The sequence below is a fragment of the Aedes aegypti genome, chromosome 2, assembly GCF_002204515.2.
Source record: "Aedes aegypti strain LVP_AGWG chromosome 2, AaegL5.0 Primary Assembly, whole genome shotgun sequence".
Lineage (NCBI taxonomy): Eukaryota > Metazoa > Arthropoda > Insecta > Diptera > Culicidae > Aedes > Aedes aegypti.
The window spans coordinates 335,250,726-335,268,443 of NC_035108.1; the positions used below are offsets into that span (position 1 = coordinate 335,250,726).

Below are 17,718 nucleotides of genomic sequence, written 5' to 3' on the forward strand. Positions count from 1 at the left end.
TAAGTGGTTCAAAATGTACGGGTGGGGTATAATGGCCCTGTTTTAAATCACTTAATTGGTACACCCGATTCTGTTTTTGCACGGGGGATGCGTACCGTGCAAAAAAAGTTTTCAGTTCAAAATTTCAAAAACCGTGAAAAAAAAAGGAACACCATTTCTCGACGTTTCATGCAAAAATAAGGTTTTGGCGGAAAAAAATGTATGGAAACTTTTTTTGCACGGCCGTGTAAAAAAAAAAAAATCCGTGCAAAAACAGAATCGGGTGTACTTAGATAAACATATTTGAATTTCAATTTATTTTTAACTGAAGACTATAGCAAAAATAAAGCAGATCCATGTATTGTTGCAGCATGATATGAACCTAAATTAATATACATTTGATTTTAAATTAAAAATGCTTGAATATTACATGATCGCATGAACTTAAAGTGAATTCGATCGAAAAATAACAGATTGTTCGAAAAAGTTGAGGTAGATTTTGATGCTTTAAATATGCGCATTAAAATAAAGTTAGTCTCAACAAATTAAATTTAGTATTAACACATCAAATTTACAATGATGTTCTCAATACCTGTTCGATTTTGGCAGGCTTCGCTTTTGGCAACTACCTATTTTTTCCAAAGATTTTATCAGCATATTTTTCCAGAGACGAGGTTGATGGTCTAATGGCAATACCGCTTATGCTTCATAAGCAGAAGGTCATAAGTGCAATTCCAGGCCCGTCCCTTTCCTCGTTTTTCACTTGCTTCTATCTTCTACTCTCACCCGACCAGTGCATTACAACTGAAGTATTACAGAGTTTGTTACTTAGATAGGATAGGTTTTTTTCTAACAAAGTTTTGAATTTAGCTCTTTAGTAGTTAAAATAACACAAATTATAACAAAATTAAAGCTTAAGTTGGAATTTTGAACCATCTTCTCCTAGTCGTCGTTGTCAATCGATCGACTCTGCAAATCTACCGCCGGTCGGTCTGGCCATGCGGTAAGAAGAGAACGGTGACAGACGGACACAGTCGAGAAAAAATAGGACTCTCAGTCTATGTATCTAAAAATGCCGTGTTCACCACCTGTGAGACATAGAGACCCCCATTCGATTTGTGATAGCAAGGGGGAAAGTGAGTTATGGCAATACCACGGAAGGAGACTGCAAATCGATCCATCTCCACCAATGAATAATTTAAAACATCATTCCAGTTTCAAGCCCTGCTTTTTGAAATGACCCTTTTTATCATATCCTCAAGCTTAACGTGCACTTGATTCGTCAAAAAAAAGTCGAAGCTGGTAATTCTTACCGGCGATGCGGTAGCTTTCCAGTGAATTCTGTAGCCGACGATACAGAAGGTCACGTCGGGCCTTCGAACGCGGAGAACCGGAACACCGGCAAAAGCTCTTCGCCGCTGTTGGCAAAAGGTGAGCTTGAGAATGATTTCTGCAGAGAGCGACTTCGTCGTCCTTTCTGCAGTGCGCATGTATTTGTTTGCTCGTCCGTGCCACGGAACTTGCCAGTGGATTCGTCATCCGTGTGGATTAGTTTTGGCACACTCCACCAATGCCCGACCGATCACACAACAATGGTAGCTATATCGAGGACATTGATGTGTGAGAGGAAATTCTTTGAGGTTATGAAACGCCACTTCCATACATTGACTGGTTGATGATGTACGTTACTGCATGTGTTCCCTGCTACAGCTGATGGTCGTGCGGTTATGTAGAAGGTGCAATCACCTTGAATGTAATTACTATTTGCTATGGATGTTTGTTGGAGTGTGAATCATCGCATTAGTTTATTGTGGAAGAAGTAAGATTGACTCTAGCTTATTATTTATTTCAATCATTATTAATTTCTTGGTATATTCTTCTGCTTCTTCTTCTTTTTCTTCTTCTTCTTCTTTGCATTAACGTCCCTACTGGGACAGAGCCTGCTTCTCAGCTTAGTGTTCTTATGAACATTTCCACAGTTATCAACTGAGAGCTTTCTTTGCCAAAATTGCCATTTTTGCATTAGTGTATCGTGTGGCAGGTACGATGATACTCTATGCCCAGGGAAGTCAAGGAAATTTCCATTACGAAAAGATCCTGAACCGACCGGGAATCGAACCGAGACACCTTCAGCATGGCTTTACTTTGTAGCCGCGGACTCGGCAAAGGAAGGTCCCTTGGTATATTATAGCAATCAATTTGAGTAAACCTCGTTGATAATGTTACTCCACTTTAGTCGGTCCATGGCTGTTTCTCACTTATTTCGATTTCAGACCACGCTTTTCAAATCATGTTGCACCTGATCACCTCGCTCGCTGCGCTCAACGCCTTCTTGTTCCAACCGGGTTCGACGTGAATACCAATTCTGCAGAGTTGCAAGACTACCAGATTCTTTATCTGGTAGTCTTGCTAATTGCCCTGCTTAGCGTACCCTTCCGGTTTTCACCACCTTCTGGATATTGGGTTCGCCGTAGAATCTGGCAAGCTTGTGATTCATTCTTCGTTCTCCTGTACACCGTCAAAGATGGGCCTAAGCACCCATGATACATCATGCCCATAGAGGACCACCGGTCTTATTAGCGTTTTGTACATCATCCCGTCGAAGTCTTAAGCAGGATTAGGATCTCACGATAGTTTTCACATTCTAGTTTGTTGGCTTATTTGGACATATGAATATGAGCCCTTGCTTCCACTCCTCCGGTAGCTGTTCCGTCTCCCATATTCTGATAAACAGCTGGTACAGACAGGTAGCCAACCTGGTCGGGCAAATTTGGATGAGTTCAACTCCAATACCTTCCTTAGCCGAGTGGTTAGAGTCCGCGGCTACAAAGCAAAGCCTGTGAAAGTGTCTGGGTTTGATTCGCGGTCGGACCAGGATCTTTTCACTATGGAAATTTCCTTGACTTCCCTGGGCATTGGCGATGACGAAGGCAATTACCACAGTTAACCCTATGCGTGAAGCTCCAATTTCTTAACATGGCAAAGCATAAGAAGTCAATTTTCAAATGCTTCTAAAAAATTCAAAACATAATTTAATTAAATTCTGTTAAGTGTACGGGGTTATACTTATGATAAGCTATAGAACCCGCAGAATATTGAGAAAAAAATATAAAAATCAAAATAATCTGTCTATAATGTAGCGCATCAAAAGTTTATCAACATGTACTGAAAAGGTTTCAAATAGCTGAGAAGCAGGCTATGTTCCAGTGAGGACGTAATGCCAAGAAAAAGAAGAAGAAGAAGAACTCCAATACCATCCTCTTCCGACGCGTTGTTGGTTTAAGCTGGTGAATGGCATCCTTAACTTCCCTTCGTGTTAGAGCAGTTTGGTTTGCTTCATCAAACATGCTGGCGTAGTAATTTCCTCCGCTGTCGTGATGTTCTGCGCTTGTGACAGGTGTTCATCGTAATGCTGCATCCACCTTTCGATCACCTCACACCCGTCCGTGAAGGTGCTTACATCCTTATCCCTACACATTGATATCAATAGTTTGTTTTTTTTTCGAGCTTAATGATGAATTAATAAATTTTATCTCACAAACCTTTAATTTGGCAAAAATAGCATAAGCATTAACCCGTATTCTGCCTGGAAAGAATTTCATAATGTTTCTTTTTCCGAAAGGGTGGTCCTGGTGACTTGCTTAGAAAGTTTACTATATAGTCAACATTACTGTTTTTACTTCGTCAATTCCTGAACCTGATTACATTTCAGCCCTCAATAACAATATTTTTTTATTATTCTCTTTCCAGGTATGTACATGATTGATTTTCGAACAAATAACAAGGATGATAAGACAAAGTCTTCAGCAATCTTCAGTGTATAAGTACTGGTGATCTTCTATTTTTGGACATCAATGGCCCCTGCCACGTCAGGTTGATGGCCAGACGGGGAAGAAATTTATAATTTATAATCTGGATCGTATGGGTTTTGAAGAGTGATGCAATTTAATGGCAGAGAGGCTGCTTTTGGTTCGCAGACCGTCTACATGGAGTGATCAGACTTTGTGGGTAGTCAAGTTTTTAAAACTAAAATTTAAGTAAATCTCATTTAGTGTTCACTCACAGTTGGGTTGTTTGCTTCTCTCGCATCAGCAATTTTTTCAAAAACCGAGAGAGGCGCATCGAACCAGCGTTGAATATCCGTGGAAGAAGCCAAAATTGTTTTTTTTTCGGGTTTACCTAAATTTGAGTTGTTTCAACTCACGAGGGAGATTTAGGTTAGGAAAAAAATTGCACTGAGTTATCTTTTTTCTCTGTTGTCAAACGAAAACTATCTACTGAGAGCTATACTGCCCATAACTGCATATCTGTTAAATTCGAAATTTTTGATAATTTCGAGTTAATACCGGGGAGAGTCATCAAATGATAAATAAATAAAAATATCTTCAATCAACTTACTGAAATCTATGAGATTGTTCTAGAAAATTCAAAAAATATCAAGTTGTTTTGTAACATTAGTAGTTGTAATCGAATAACAGTCCCATTGAGATTATACTTGAGCCTCGTAATGTAGTAGCAATGAAATTTATATCAGAATTATTGTCTGACTCTTTAACCAGTTAACGATATGAGTTGTACAAAATTTCAGCCTCAAATAAGCACTTTTGAGGTTCTGGTAATTTTTAGAATTTTTAGTTTCCTCCTATATTGCCATAAACTGCACTCTTGGTATTCCATTCACTGAATGCCTACTTTAGTCTAATGTTACAGATATGCAGTTATGGGGCAGTATATGCTAGCCATTTGCCTTTCCCACGGAAGAGCCGAATTTAGTGAAAAGAAGTCAAATTTAGGTTAATTTGTCGCTCCGTGTATGTACCAAACGTAAGAAAAGGCGTGCTATAGTGATGGAATAATGGAAGCACGGGGAAAAGTTTTCTTGTCCGTCTTTTGTGCTAGCGATTGCTATGAACGAAGAGATAAAGTGTGTTAGGTTAATAGAATAGTAGAAGATAGTGAAAGATGCAACTGCAAAATACGAGGAAAGGGACGAACCTGGAATTGAGCCCATGGCCATTTGCCCATAAAAGCAGAAGTGACAGTCATTGGACCACCAATCCCATGTACAAGCATAATCGTGATAGTCGTGAAATCATTCGCGTTATATCAGGCACCGGGACCCGATGGTATCCCGAATGTTGTTCTAAAGGGGGCAGTCAATGCTATAGATCAAGGAATCTTCCCGGATGTATGGAAGTGACAGATATTGGTGCTACTACCAAAGGCGTGAAAACCTACTACTAGATACATCACTTGAGCAATTCTAAAAGAATAATTCTTTTAATTATTGCTCAAATACAGTGCATGGGCTGGTTTTAGCGGGTCGTCGTTGGTGCGTCATCCCTGCATTCCCTGAGTTAACTTCTCAGGGGATCTATTTTCCCCTTGTAAAAAAAAAGCAGAGTCATGCTGAAGATGTCTGGGATCAATTTCCAGGAGCTTCTTGTAATGGAATTTTTCTTGATTTTCTTGAACCTAGAGTATGATCGTTATTGGTGTACTGGTTAAAACACATGCTGGGACCGAATCGCATCTCCGAGATAGTCTTTTATAACGAAAAGGATATAGGGACGATTTCTTTCGGAAAAGAAGTAAAGTCGTTGGTCTCGAGATGAACTAGGCCAGAAATCTCGTTAATAAATATTAAAAAATCACCATTCCTGCCTCGTGAGATACGAATGCGAAAATGTCAACGAAAGCTCTTAGTTAATAACTGTGAAAGTGCTCTGTCCTAGTGGATATAAAATAAGACAAGAGATTTTATGGCAGTATAAAATATAAATCAAAGCACAAAAGAGATTTGCCAGATGCAAGCACATATGCGATATAGAATTGCTATGACAACGATCCGATCTGATCACCGACGCTATATGGCAAAGTCAACATAATCGCGAAAGAAGCACGCATAGCCAACCATCCAGGTTGCAAAAAAAGCTTTAAATCGAGCAAGCCATCAGGCTTGGACGATATTTTTAGTTTGGTCTTGAAACAGCAATCCAGGAGAATCCAGGAGAACTGGTGACATGAACACACAGGCTGTAGGACGAGAGGAAATGTACAGATCGGTGATCGGGCGGAACAGTCTGCACGCCGTGTCCAACGACAACGGCCAATCTTCGCACCAACCGCAGTGCGAATATAGATTCGTTTACCTAGTTGCTGTATGTATGCGCTTAAAACTATCGATGACGACCAATTCGTGCCGAAGCCGAACGCCGCGGCTCAACATCGAGCGGCTACGAGACTCAGAAGTAGCCCAAGATTACGCGCAGCAGTTGGAAGTGGCCCTACCAATAGAAGAGTAGCTTGGAACCGCCACTCTTCAAGGTGGCTGGAGGCACATACGATCCGCCATAGATAGCACCGCAATAGCAGCACTATAGGTTCAGCGGCCCCAAATCAGAGAAACGACTGGTAAAACAGCCAATGCGAGCAGTTGAAAAATAAAAAGAAAGCAGCATGGGCGAGAATGCTAACTTTGGGAGCACGCGCGGAGGGCGAAAGAATTCCGCCTGCAGATCTTCAAGAAGCTGAAACGGAGATTGGACGGTTGAAAACAACAAACCCACTGGGGTGCACCAACTACCGACCGAGCTACTAAAATACGGTGGTGATGCACTGGCAACAGCTGGGTTATTTACAAGATTTGGAAGGAGGAAGTATTACCGAAGGAATAGATGATAGGTGTCGTACGTCCCATCTACAAAAAGGGCGATAAGTTGGATTGCGCTAATTATCGTGCGATCTCAATTTTGAGCTCAATTGCTCAATTGCTATAGATTTCGTTGGGCAATATCAGGCAGGATTTATAGGCGAACGAGCAATATCGCACAGCCAGATGTTGCAGAAATGCCGCGAATACATTATACCCACACATCATTTGTTCATTGATTTTAAATCGGCCTATCATACAATCGATCGAGATCAGCTATGGCAGATTATGCACGAATACGGTTTCTCGGACAAACTGATAAGATTGATCAAAGAGACGATGGAGTGAGTGATGTGCGTAGTCCGAGTAACAGGGACACTCTACAGTATCTTCGAATTTCGCTGAGGATTACGGCAAGGTGGTGGCCTTTCGTGTTTACTGTTCAACATTGCGTTATAGGGTGTGATAAGAAGAACGAGGATAGACACGAGTGGCGCGATTGTCCGAAAGTCCATTCAGCAATTTTGTTTCGCCGACATGGATATCGTAGCACGGAACTTCGAGGTTATGGCGGGTACGTACATCTGACTAAGGGCTGAAGCGAGGCGAATCAGACTGAACGTCAATGTGTCGAAGACAAAGTACATGATAGCGACGGGCTCAAAAGAGGACACGGCGCCCCCCCCCCACTTCGAGTTCATATTGACGGTGATGAAATCGAGGTGGTCGAAGAATTCGTGTTCTTGGGCTTACTGGTGACCGCCGACATCGACACCAGCAGAGAAATCCAGAGACGCATCGTTGCTGAAAATTTTGCCTACTTTGATCTCTGCAGAATTCTTCGATCGAGTAAAGTTCGCCATCGCACGAAGTTAACTATCTACAAGACGCTTATTAGACCAGTACTCTTCCATGGGCACGAAACATGGACCCTACGTGCAGAGGATCAACGCGCCCTTGGAGTTTTCGAACGGAAGGTTTTGCGGACCATTTATGGCAGAGCGCAGATGGAAGACGGATCGTGGAGAAGGCAGATGAACCATGAATTGCACCAGCTTCTGGGAGAACTAACCATCGTCTACCTTGCAAAAATTGAGAGATTGCGGTGGGCCGGGCATGTCACCAGAATGTCGAATACCAACCCGGTGAAAATGGTCCTCGAAAACAATCCGACCGGCACAAGACGACGTGGTGCGCAGCGAGCAAGATGGGTCGATCAAGTTGAGGACGATCTACGGACCCTTCGCAGAATGCGTGGCTGGCGACGGGCAGCCATGGACCGAGTCGAATGGAGACGTCTCCTACGTACAGCAGAGGCCACCCAGGCTTTATCCTGAATGGTCAGGTAAATGGTAAGGAAATAAAATCAAAGAGAAGCTTGCCACGGTTGAACAGTGCATACAGACTAATGGCCATTAGGATAGTAAGTGCGTACTTTACCGTACCAATTAAAACAGTTTGCGTTATCGCGGGAATAGTTACCATCTACCATTATAACAAGAAAACTGTGAGAGCCCCAGGAATCGCTGAGCAACACATATCCGCAAGATAGCCATTGACGAGTCGTTGATGAAATGGAATAGCACAGATTGATCCAAAGTTTGTTGAAGCAATAAAAGATATACTAACAAGATGTGACATAGACAACCAATGTTACGAAAACCACCAATACTCGTTTGAAGAACTCGAAGCGTATGGTCGCAGTTATAAACAGAGGCAGGCCTCTGATTATTATAATTCAATGATCGGTTGAATCCAAATACGTTAAATCAACGTGCAAATCATTAAACATCAATCTCCGTAGTTACAAAACTGTGTAGTAAAACATAAGTAACCGATCAAGCGTATAGTTTCACAATTGATTGAAAATCTGCTTCCACGCTCAACAAATATGCAACTATGCCGGCGACGGAAAACACCCCCTCCCAAACGGAACCGGCACAAAACAAATGCATAAAAATGACTTCATTTTTTTCATCTTCTCCAAACCCAAACCGCATTACACCCGGCACACGTCGACGACAGTTAGTGGACACTATTTTTGCCTACCCGATACTATAACGGCAGAGCCAGCGATAGCAACAAACTTCATATTAAATTTTCGCATTCGATATAGGCGAAAAAAATCAGTTTAAGGAAAAAGCAACCAACACGACAACAGGACTGACGAAGGCTCCACTTCACGAGGGGTTATTTTTTGCAAAAAAAAACCTCATCGACTGGCGGCATGGCATGGGAAAAGCGTTCGACCGAGAGAGCCCAATTCCATTCTCTCGCACGGGTTTTCCTTCGATTCGGTTCAATGTGGTTGTGCACTGCCACCGCAGTGCCATCGTCTTCCGTCGTCTGAGTTATTCCTATGGCCTATTCAAGGATATGATGTAGTATTGATTTTTCCATTCCGTCTTGACTTCGCTTTCGGGAGGATTTTCGATTCTTATGTGTGGGGTTTCCACTGGAAAAGTGGAAAACGCAGCTCTGACTGCTTCGGTGCGTGTGTGGAATCGTATGACGGACGGACATTGCGAGAGCCTGGCGGAGAGAATCGGAAGCTCAAAAACCGAATCCTGTTCGGGTTTCGGAATCCTGTGGTCGATAGAGAAGCGATATCCGTTTGCCGGTAAGTTTGCACGGCGCAGTCACTGTTTAGAAGTTGACCTGTGCGGAACGCGCTACCAGACGGCAGAAAACTACCAAACGAATCTTTGATACTGGTATTAAGGCAGCATACCCGGCAGTGAGGAGGAAACCGTGAGGAGACACGTGGTAACAGTGGAAAAGCCTAGAGCAAAAAGGAATAAACCATAAACGGAAGAGAGGCTTTTCGTCCTGACCGGCAATCGAGCAGAGAGAAAGGCACGAAGAGCGGCTTTTGACGGTTAACAGGATAAAGTTTTCCGCAGCTAATGTGTGCCCCGCCCTGAGTTTTTACGCAGAGTTGGAAGCTGAAAGTTTTCTCGCTTTGTGATAGTGTTTTTCGTGCAAAACTGTTTCTGTGTAAGCTCTTTTGGAATACAGAACAAGTAAATTTAGGAATTGAGTTGTATCTCCACCAAAATCAGTGATATATTGTGATAGTGTGGAATCCAACATTTTCGACAAATTGCACTCGGCAATAGAAAAAAAAAAGTATTATTCATACAGTGAGAGCGAGAGATTCTCGTTTTTGGGGAGCATACTTGTCGATTGATCCTGTCTGGCTCAGTTGTACCGCAGTCGTCGACGAACCTTAACGCGAATTCGAAAGGAAACTTCGTGGTGAAAAATCAGAAAAGTGCACGAGACAGGCAAGCTGTCAAGCAAATAGTGAAGGATACCCAACTAACTCGAGTGGTAAATTAGTAATTTTTTCTCCGGAATTCAATCAGTTTTCCCAGACTTCAGAAGCCAAAATGTTGATTGGATTAGTCCGAGATTCGGTTATGCAGTGCTTCTGCCACACGTGCCGAGCACCCATTCTACCGGCAGGTAAGATAGGCCTTCTCTTTCCATGAGTCGTTTCTTTCCTTTCCCATCCTGAACGCCGCTCACATATTTGACCTCTTTGGGTAACTTTTTAACTTGATTTATGAAGAATAAGTACCAACTCAGTAGAGAATCGCCGACGAATTAGGTGTATTACAGACTTTCATATCTCTAACGTATATTCCGTCCGTTTGCCTTGTGCCATAATCTTCAGAAAATTGCATAATTTTCCCGACCAAAGTGTGTGCCCATAGTGCTCCATAGTGTGGATGATCCACCGCGTAGAGAACAAGCAAACGGCAGCGATGACTCATCCATTCGCCCAACCAGCATCGGCTTTTACAGGGCTACCGAACGGTTCCGACCGAAGCTGCGTATCGTAGCAAAGGAAGGATATGGCCCCAACAACAGCGGAAAATGAGGAGCACAGAATACCCTTCACGGTGCCCCCCAGACCCCTGATTACCGAGAAAAAAAATCATAAAATATATACCCATCAGTACTTTTCGAGGGCTAAGTTGTATGTTTAGGCAAAATTTAAGAAAAAATAGTAGGGCTCGTTTTGAAGTTACGTCCTTTTTGTGGTATACAGGGTGATAACTATTTCCTGTCAGTAAAGTAATTAAAAAATGTGTGTATGAATTTTAATTTCCAGTGTACATCCTGTTTTGTACATCCAGAACGTTTGTTTTGACAAAGTAAAGATTAAATCTTTTTTTCATTTACCCTAGTTTTTAGTCATATGTATTGTTTTAGAGGCTGACTCAACTCCGCTGAAAAATTTGCCTGATTGAACCACAATCTTTTAGGGTCGATTTCTTCACTACCGCTTAGACCTTAAACCTAGTTTAACTATATGGGTAAGTGTGGTTTACGGCTTAAGCCATGGTGAAGAAATCGGCTCTAAGGGCCGATTTTTTTTACCATGCCTCAAGCCGTAAACCACACTTACCCATATAGTTAAACTAGGTTTAAGGTCTAAGCGGTGGTGAAGAGATTGGCCCTTAGACTTACTAGGGAATAGCATAAGACTGATTATGGCAAAGTTTAGCGAAAAAATATGTCTTTTTTGGTTCCAACAAATCTGAAGGCTATTCTACTGGTCTTGCTCTTCTAGACATAGAAAAAGCATTCGACAGTGTTTGGCATGAAGGTTTGATCGTAAAATTGAAAAACTTTAATTTTCCAACATACATTGTTAGAATAATTCAAAGTTATCTGTCAAATCGTACACTTCAGGTTAATTATCAGAACTCCAGATCTGAAAGACTTCCTGTAAGAGCTGGTGTTCCTCAAGGCAGCATTTTGGGACCAATATTATACAATATTTTCACATCTGACATACCTGAGTTACCTCAGGGATGTCAAAAATCTTTGTTTGCGGATGACACAGGCCTCTCCGCCAAAGGACGAAGCCTGCGTGTCATCTGTAGTCGATTGCAAAAAAGTTTGGATATTTTTTCTTCATATATGCAAAAATGGAAAATTTCTCCTAATGCTTCCAAAACTCAACTAATAATATTCCCACATAAACCAAAAGCTCTTTATTTGAAACCTTCAAGTAGACATGTTGTCACGCTGAGAGGTATTCCAATAAATTGGTCAGATGAAGTTAAGTATCTAGGGCTCATGCTAGATAAGAATTTAACTTTCAAAAACCACATTGAGGGCATTCAAGCCAAATCTAACAAATATGTAAAATGTCTCTATCCCTTTATTGATAGAAAATCAAAACTTTGTCTTAAGAACAAGCTTTTGATATTCAAACAAATTTTTAGGCCAGCCATGTTGTATGCTGTACCAATATGGACTAGCTGTTGTAATACCAGGAAGAAAGCTCTGCAGAGAATTCAAAATAAAATTTTGAAAATGATTCTGAGGCTTCCTCCCTGGTATAGTACCAATGAGTTACATAGAATATCCAATGTTCCAATGTAAAAAATCTGAACTGCTACGGCAAATGAAATGTAATATGTTGTTAACAAAATGTTAATAATATCTTAGATTTGTTTTACCAAATTAGGATGATAGTGTAGCCTAATAACACACAACACCTAGATATAAGAAATAATGAATGTAATGTTTGGAATGATACTAATAAAGAAATTTTAAAAAAATGTCTTCTTTGGTTAAAATATATGTTTCTGAATAACGTGTCTATGATTACTTTTTTTACTGACATGAATTAGTAATAACCCTATAAGCTCACCAATACAAAGGATATCAGTGATATTAAAACGGACTTTGAGTTATCGTATTATCTGAAGAAACATATCATCGAATTTGAATTCACAGATGATGTGTATAGGTAATCTTTCTAGAGGGGATCAAAAACTGTATCGAAAACCTATTTTTGACAAAAATGGGTTTGAAGTTCTTAATAATTTTTCGCTTCATATAAATGGGAACCAAAAAACTAGCGAAACTTCAAAGAATTTTGTCCTATTGGATAGGAAAATCACCTGAAAATACTGTTGGAAAGCTTGAAAAGAGTAGAATATTTCAGTATAAATTACTCAAAACCAATCAAAATGTCAATTACGTCCCTTTGCTCTTAAGCCACTCAATTTCTGGATGGAATTAAATCAATCAACACAATAAGTTTTTTTTTTTTTTTCATTAGCTCGGCTGAGCAAATCTAAGGTTTTCAATTTTATTTGAGATTAGATTTGAGATTATTTTAGATAACAAATTGATAGATAGCTTAGTAACGAAGCACAATTTACTTATACTCGGCTTTTAATTCCTGAGACCTGATATTTTTTTTTGCTGCAATCTGAATTTGGAGTGAATCAAATTTTGAGTTCCACCCTTTTTAAGGCATAATCGCCAAAATCATTAATTTAAAATATAGTAGGGTAGCATTTTTAATAGCAGAGTTGGTAGCAGGTCTCTTTTTTGAGAAGTGGACACTAATGTGTCGTACAATATCAGTCTTATCAAATGATGACTGATGTTCTAAAATTGTTAATATCATTAGCGAGCTATCATTAATTTGACATTCAACAAACAGTGAAGCGACACCGCAATCTCGTTCAAAATTACTGCAAAATGAGTCACCTAGTTACATACTATACTTTAAAAAGTCAATTTTTCAATCAATTTTTGTTTCATTATTTCAACCAAAATGGGCTCTATAATCACAATTTTCTTTATTATGCTTGCAGTGAATGTTTGTGCAAAACTCTAGACTAGGCTAAAAAAAAAAAAAAACTGCAAAATTTCGACACCACTACGTGACGGCAAAATTTTATTTTTTTCATTTTCCACGCTTCTTCTGTTCGTGTCGTTTGCCTCTCATTCAGTCCAACGGGAGAGAGATGAACGAGAGAACTCACTCACTTGCGGCTCCCTGATGCTGTTATTTGACAACGCTAAATTTTCTCTTGCCTTTTTTGTAAATGAGAGAATTTTCCACCGTGTAAAAAAGGGCACTCACTATTGAGAGGGGACGCTTGACACATATGGCTTGTCAGCACGAAATTTGTGGATGATTTTGATTGTCGTTTGGTGTAGTCGCTCACGAATACGGCACTCAATCTCTGTCAGTTCTAACACCGTGAAACTGAATGTGACTGCTACAATCATTCAATTTCAGTTGAAATTTAGGCATTGAGATTGAAACTTGTCAGCACTGCTCCAGAGAAACCTGCAGACATTATTATGCGATTATTCCACGAGTTGTCCAGAAATTTAATTTAAGATTCCTCGAGAAAAAGCTTCCGGGATTTTTATGATACTTTCAGAGTTTATTCCAGAATAGTTTTAAGAATTTCACCCTGATTCACACTGAGTTTTCAAATATTCCTATACCAATTTCAAAAATGCTTATAGCACACCATCAACGGATGATTAGATAAATTTCTCCAGAATTTGGTCCAGGAAATCCTTGAACACTGCAACGCTCAAGCATGAAAACTGCTCCATCAAATAGGGATTACCCTGAAAATTTTCCCAGAGATTATCGTAGGTTCCCTGCAGGTGTTTTTGCATTAATTCTTTCGTTGATTTCTTCAGTTGTTATTCTGATCATCCAAAGATTCCTAAGGAATTTCTTATTCCAGTGTTTTAAATAAAAAAAAATCGTTCTGGGATTAAAAAAAACACTACTATATTTTTTCCAATATATTGACAGCTCCTCTAGGAACTCCAAAAAAATCGAAATTCCTCTTCAAATTAACCCTGCATTTATTTGAAAGATAATTGCAGTAGTTCAAACATGTCTCGATTATTTTCTCAAGTAGTTTCACAATTCCACTGTAATAATTCCAGTAATTACTCCGATGTTTTCCAAGGAACCTGCAGAATAGTATCCATAGATTGATTTTTTTTAATTATCTTAGTGGTTCATGTTGGAAATAGTAGTGGAGACTTCCTCAAATAAAACAGCGATTCACAAACTTTTTTTTAGCTGTGATCCCCTTCAAAATGCTACAAACATCCGGCGGCCCTTGGAATTGAAAAATTTGGAAACCTGCTGAAGATCTCATATTGAAGGCACACTCAAAAATCACGCAGGTTATACACCACATCTAATGTGAGGATTAAGCTATCATCCATTGAATATCTTCCAAGCGCCTGATAAGGAACTTCTAAAAAAAATCTTTGATCTATCTGCGATTGGCTTTTCAGTCAATAATAAATTTAAAAGCGTAATTACTTCATATCATCCGACGTTTCGACCCTTGATTTGGGCCTTCTTCAAAGAGGTAGGGATACCGCTTTTCTGTCGTTGCCGATTGCTTGGCGTTGGTTTGTCGGTTTTGGTATATTGGAGCTTGCGTTGGATATTTGTGGGTAGATAAGAAGACCCAAATCAAAAGTCGAAACGTTGAATGATAAGAAGTAATTCCTGAAGAAGGCCCAAACGAAGGGTCGGAAGATATGAAGTAATTCCGCTTAGAAAAATTATTACCGACCGAAAAGCCAATCGAAAAGGGATCAAAGTATATATTCACCGATCGTTTTCACTTTCAGCTCTAAAAAGTATCTTGCTAAAATTGTACAAAAAGAACAAGTACTTAGGAAGATTCCAACCAAAAATCTCGTCAGCAGTTTCGTCAAAGGTATTCCTAAGGTGTCCGAAAATAATTTTGACATATAACCGGAAATCCCTCGCAAAGAAAGATTCGAATGATATATATGAGCTATCTGCCCCAGGAAGCTGCTGGTTTTCCTATTCACATGGAGCAATTATGCTTTGATGTGCAGTCAGAAAATCACTTAAAAATATTGCTGATTTTCAAATTTCTTCAATCCCTGCAATAATGGACTAGAGTCTCAACGATTTTCTGACCTATCTTAGTTTCTTTTTCAAGCTTACACTAGGCTAAAAAATCCAGTACGCATTTTTTCAGTATTTGAGTTGTTAGTAGCAACTTGTTTTATTGTTCTCATGCAAAACTAGCGTTTTTAAGAAATTCAAATTTATGCATTAAAAAACGACACTTATTCACAATGGTTTCGCGGTCCTCCTGCTTGGGAAACCATGCTCTAGAACTTACACAAGTTTCATGAGAGGTTACTGTAGAACTAACTTCAGAAACATCTCCGGGTAAAAAAACAATATACCTATTTTGGGAATTTCCTTCAGATTCAGAGCTTGGAGACATGCCTGAAGAATGACAAGCAAAATTCTTTGAAGACTTCCTTGGGAAATTTCTTAAAACGTTCTGGAGAATTCCTCAAAAGGTATCTTAGGACTTAGGAATAATTCTTAAGCTATGCATGAAGAAATTCGTGGTTGAAATCTTAAAGAAATTCTTAACAATAATTTGGGAAGGATCGGTGGAGAAATTACTGGTTGAATTCTTGAAGATGTTCTGAATGGGGATCTTGGCGAAAGTCCCAAACAGATCAATGAAAGAATCTCTCTATGAACTCTATGAACACTTATTAATATCATGGAAACATTTCTTAGATAATCTTTAGAGGAATTTCTGACGGAATATCTGAAGTATTTCTTTGTATTTACATAAATATGCAGGTGAAATTCTCGAAGGTATTTTAAAAGAAATTTTTTAAAGAGTCCGTGAATAATCATCAAATGAACTCAAGCAAATCACGGAAATTTATTCACCTGAAATTTCCTGAATTAATGTGTAATGAATTTCCTGGATAAAATCACGAAAAATACCTACAGTACTACGAGCAGTATTACTTGTCGTAATGTCACGAGGAATTCTCAATAAAAGTCAAAGAAATATTCTTAGAGAAATGACAAATTCGATTAAGGATCAAACTTTTAATTTTCTTTGATTTTTAAATTTTTTATAAGGTTTCTCAAATTTCTCCATCATTTCTATTTATAAATACTCTAGGGACCTTAACGAATTTGCACTTAAATACGAAACAATCACCGAACTGAAAAGAAAAATATCCAAGTTTATCGAATTTTGAGACTTTTGCCCTTCAATGTCCAACCGATAATAAAGATCAAAATGTAATTTTACGCTATGTAAAATCCATCTAAGCAATAATTTAATTTAATTTGCAAATTTATAATTTTTGGAGGTCATTCAAAAATGACGTCTATCATTTGGTGGAGGGGGTCTAGGAAAGTGTGACAGTACGTGTATAAGTAAGGTATTGGAAATGCGTGAAGCCTTTCTGGTTACCAATTTTTCGATAATAATAAAATGGGGTTTTACGGTACTTTCAGAAATGATTTTTTTTTATTTTTTGTCTGCGATATATTTTATTTTCCGTGTAAACAACAGAAACACGGTTCCGAGAAAAAAATAATCCCACCAGGCTCTTCATTTATGTTAGGGAGTCCCAGAAAGTATGGGCACGACTTTCAATATTTTTTCAAGCAAATGAATATTTTTATATGTTTGTATTTCTAAGGGTCTAAGAAATTTTTGTTAGATAAAATAACCTTTTACATTGAACTTTTTGATTTTGGAAGATTAATTCTTATCTAGCCAGCACATACCCAGTTTTCTGTTTTGTTTGAACTTAACTAGTAATGAATGTTTCTAACAAAATCAATCGACATGGCAAGTTCAAGAAAATTGTATCTAAGATGTTCCACACAAATTTTTGTTTGAAATTTTATTTGACTTAGCTAGAAAACATTTGACAGAATAATAAAATTTGAAAAAAAATCATTGGTTTTTCCCTTCGCATAAGATAACTCGAAATCACTGGTTTCCTGGTGTTTTCAGTATAAATAGAAATAATTCATAATCAACAACGATTTTCAATTTTTACATGTTCTAACGCAAATATAAGGACTTGGTTCGACCACAGCTCAAATCGGAACTTTTTTTTTCTATTCAAATTTTATTTCTTAAGTTTATAATTTCCATTAAAATAAATGATAGTCTGATCATTGATCATTACGGCAATGATGAATATATTTTTTTTTTCAGATTTTTATGGTACGTGCTTTATGATCTATCACAGATGTTGTACAACAAAGTTGCTCAGATATAATGCGATTTTTGTAAAACTTATCAGAGCTTCTAGAAATGTAATACCATCAACAAACAGGTAGCAAAAAATCGCTGAAAATTTAGAATCTTCTCTTGATAAGTGCAAAAATACTATTTGGATTCTACCCCATTACCCCGAATGCCATTTCCCCGAATCCCATCACCCCGAATTCCATTACCCCG

The 17,718-nt window shown here is 38.9% G+C and overlaps 1 protein-coding gene across 3 annotated transcripts in view; it reads left to right on the forward strand.

Annotated features, from left to right (window-relative positions):
• Nucleotides 1–17,718, forward strand: part of LOC5576861 (stathmin-1-A) — a 200,102-nt gene that overhangs the window by 39,577 nt on the left and 142,807 nt on the right. Inside the window, exon 1 of one of the 3 annotated variants that reach the window (XM_021846013.1) lies at nucleotides 9,260–10,099. The exons of 1 other annotated variant lie outside the window; for it this stretch is intronic. In XM_021846013.1, coding sequence (XP_021701705.1) covers nucleotides 10,024–10,099 — 76 coding nt within the window. In that variant the 5' untranslated portion in view covers nucleotides 9,260–10,023. Of the gene's footprint in view, nucleotides 1–9,259; nucleotides 10,100–17,718 lie in introns of those variants that run through there. One more of the 3 variants, XM_001662909.2, reaches the window with a different exon arrangement.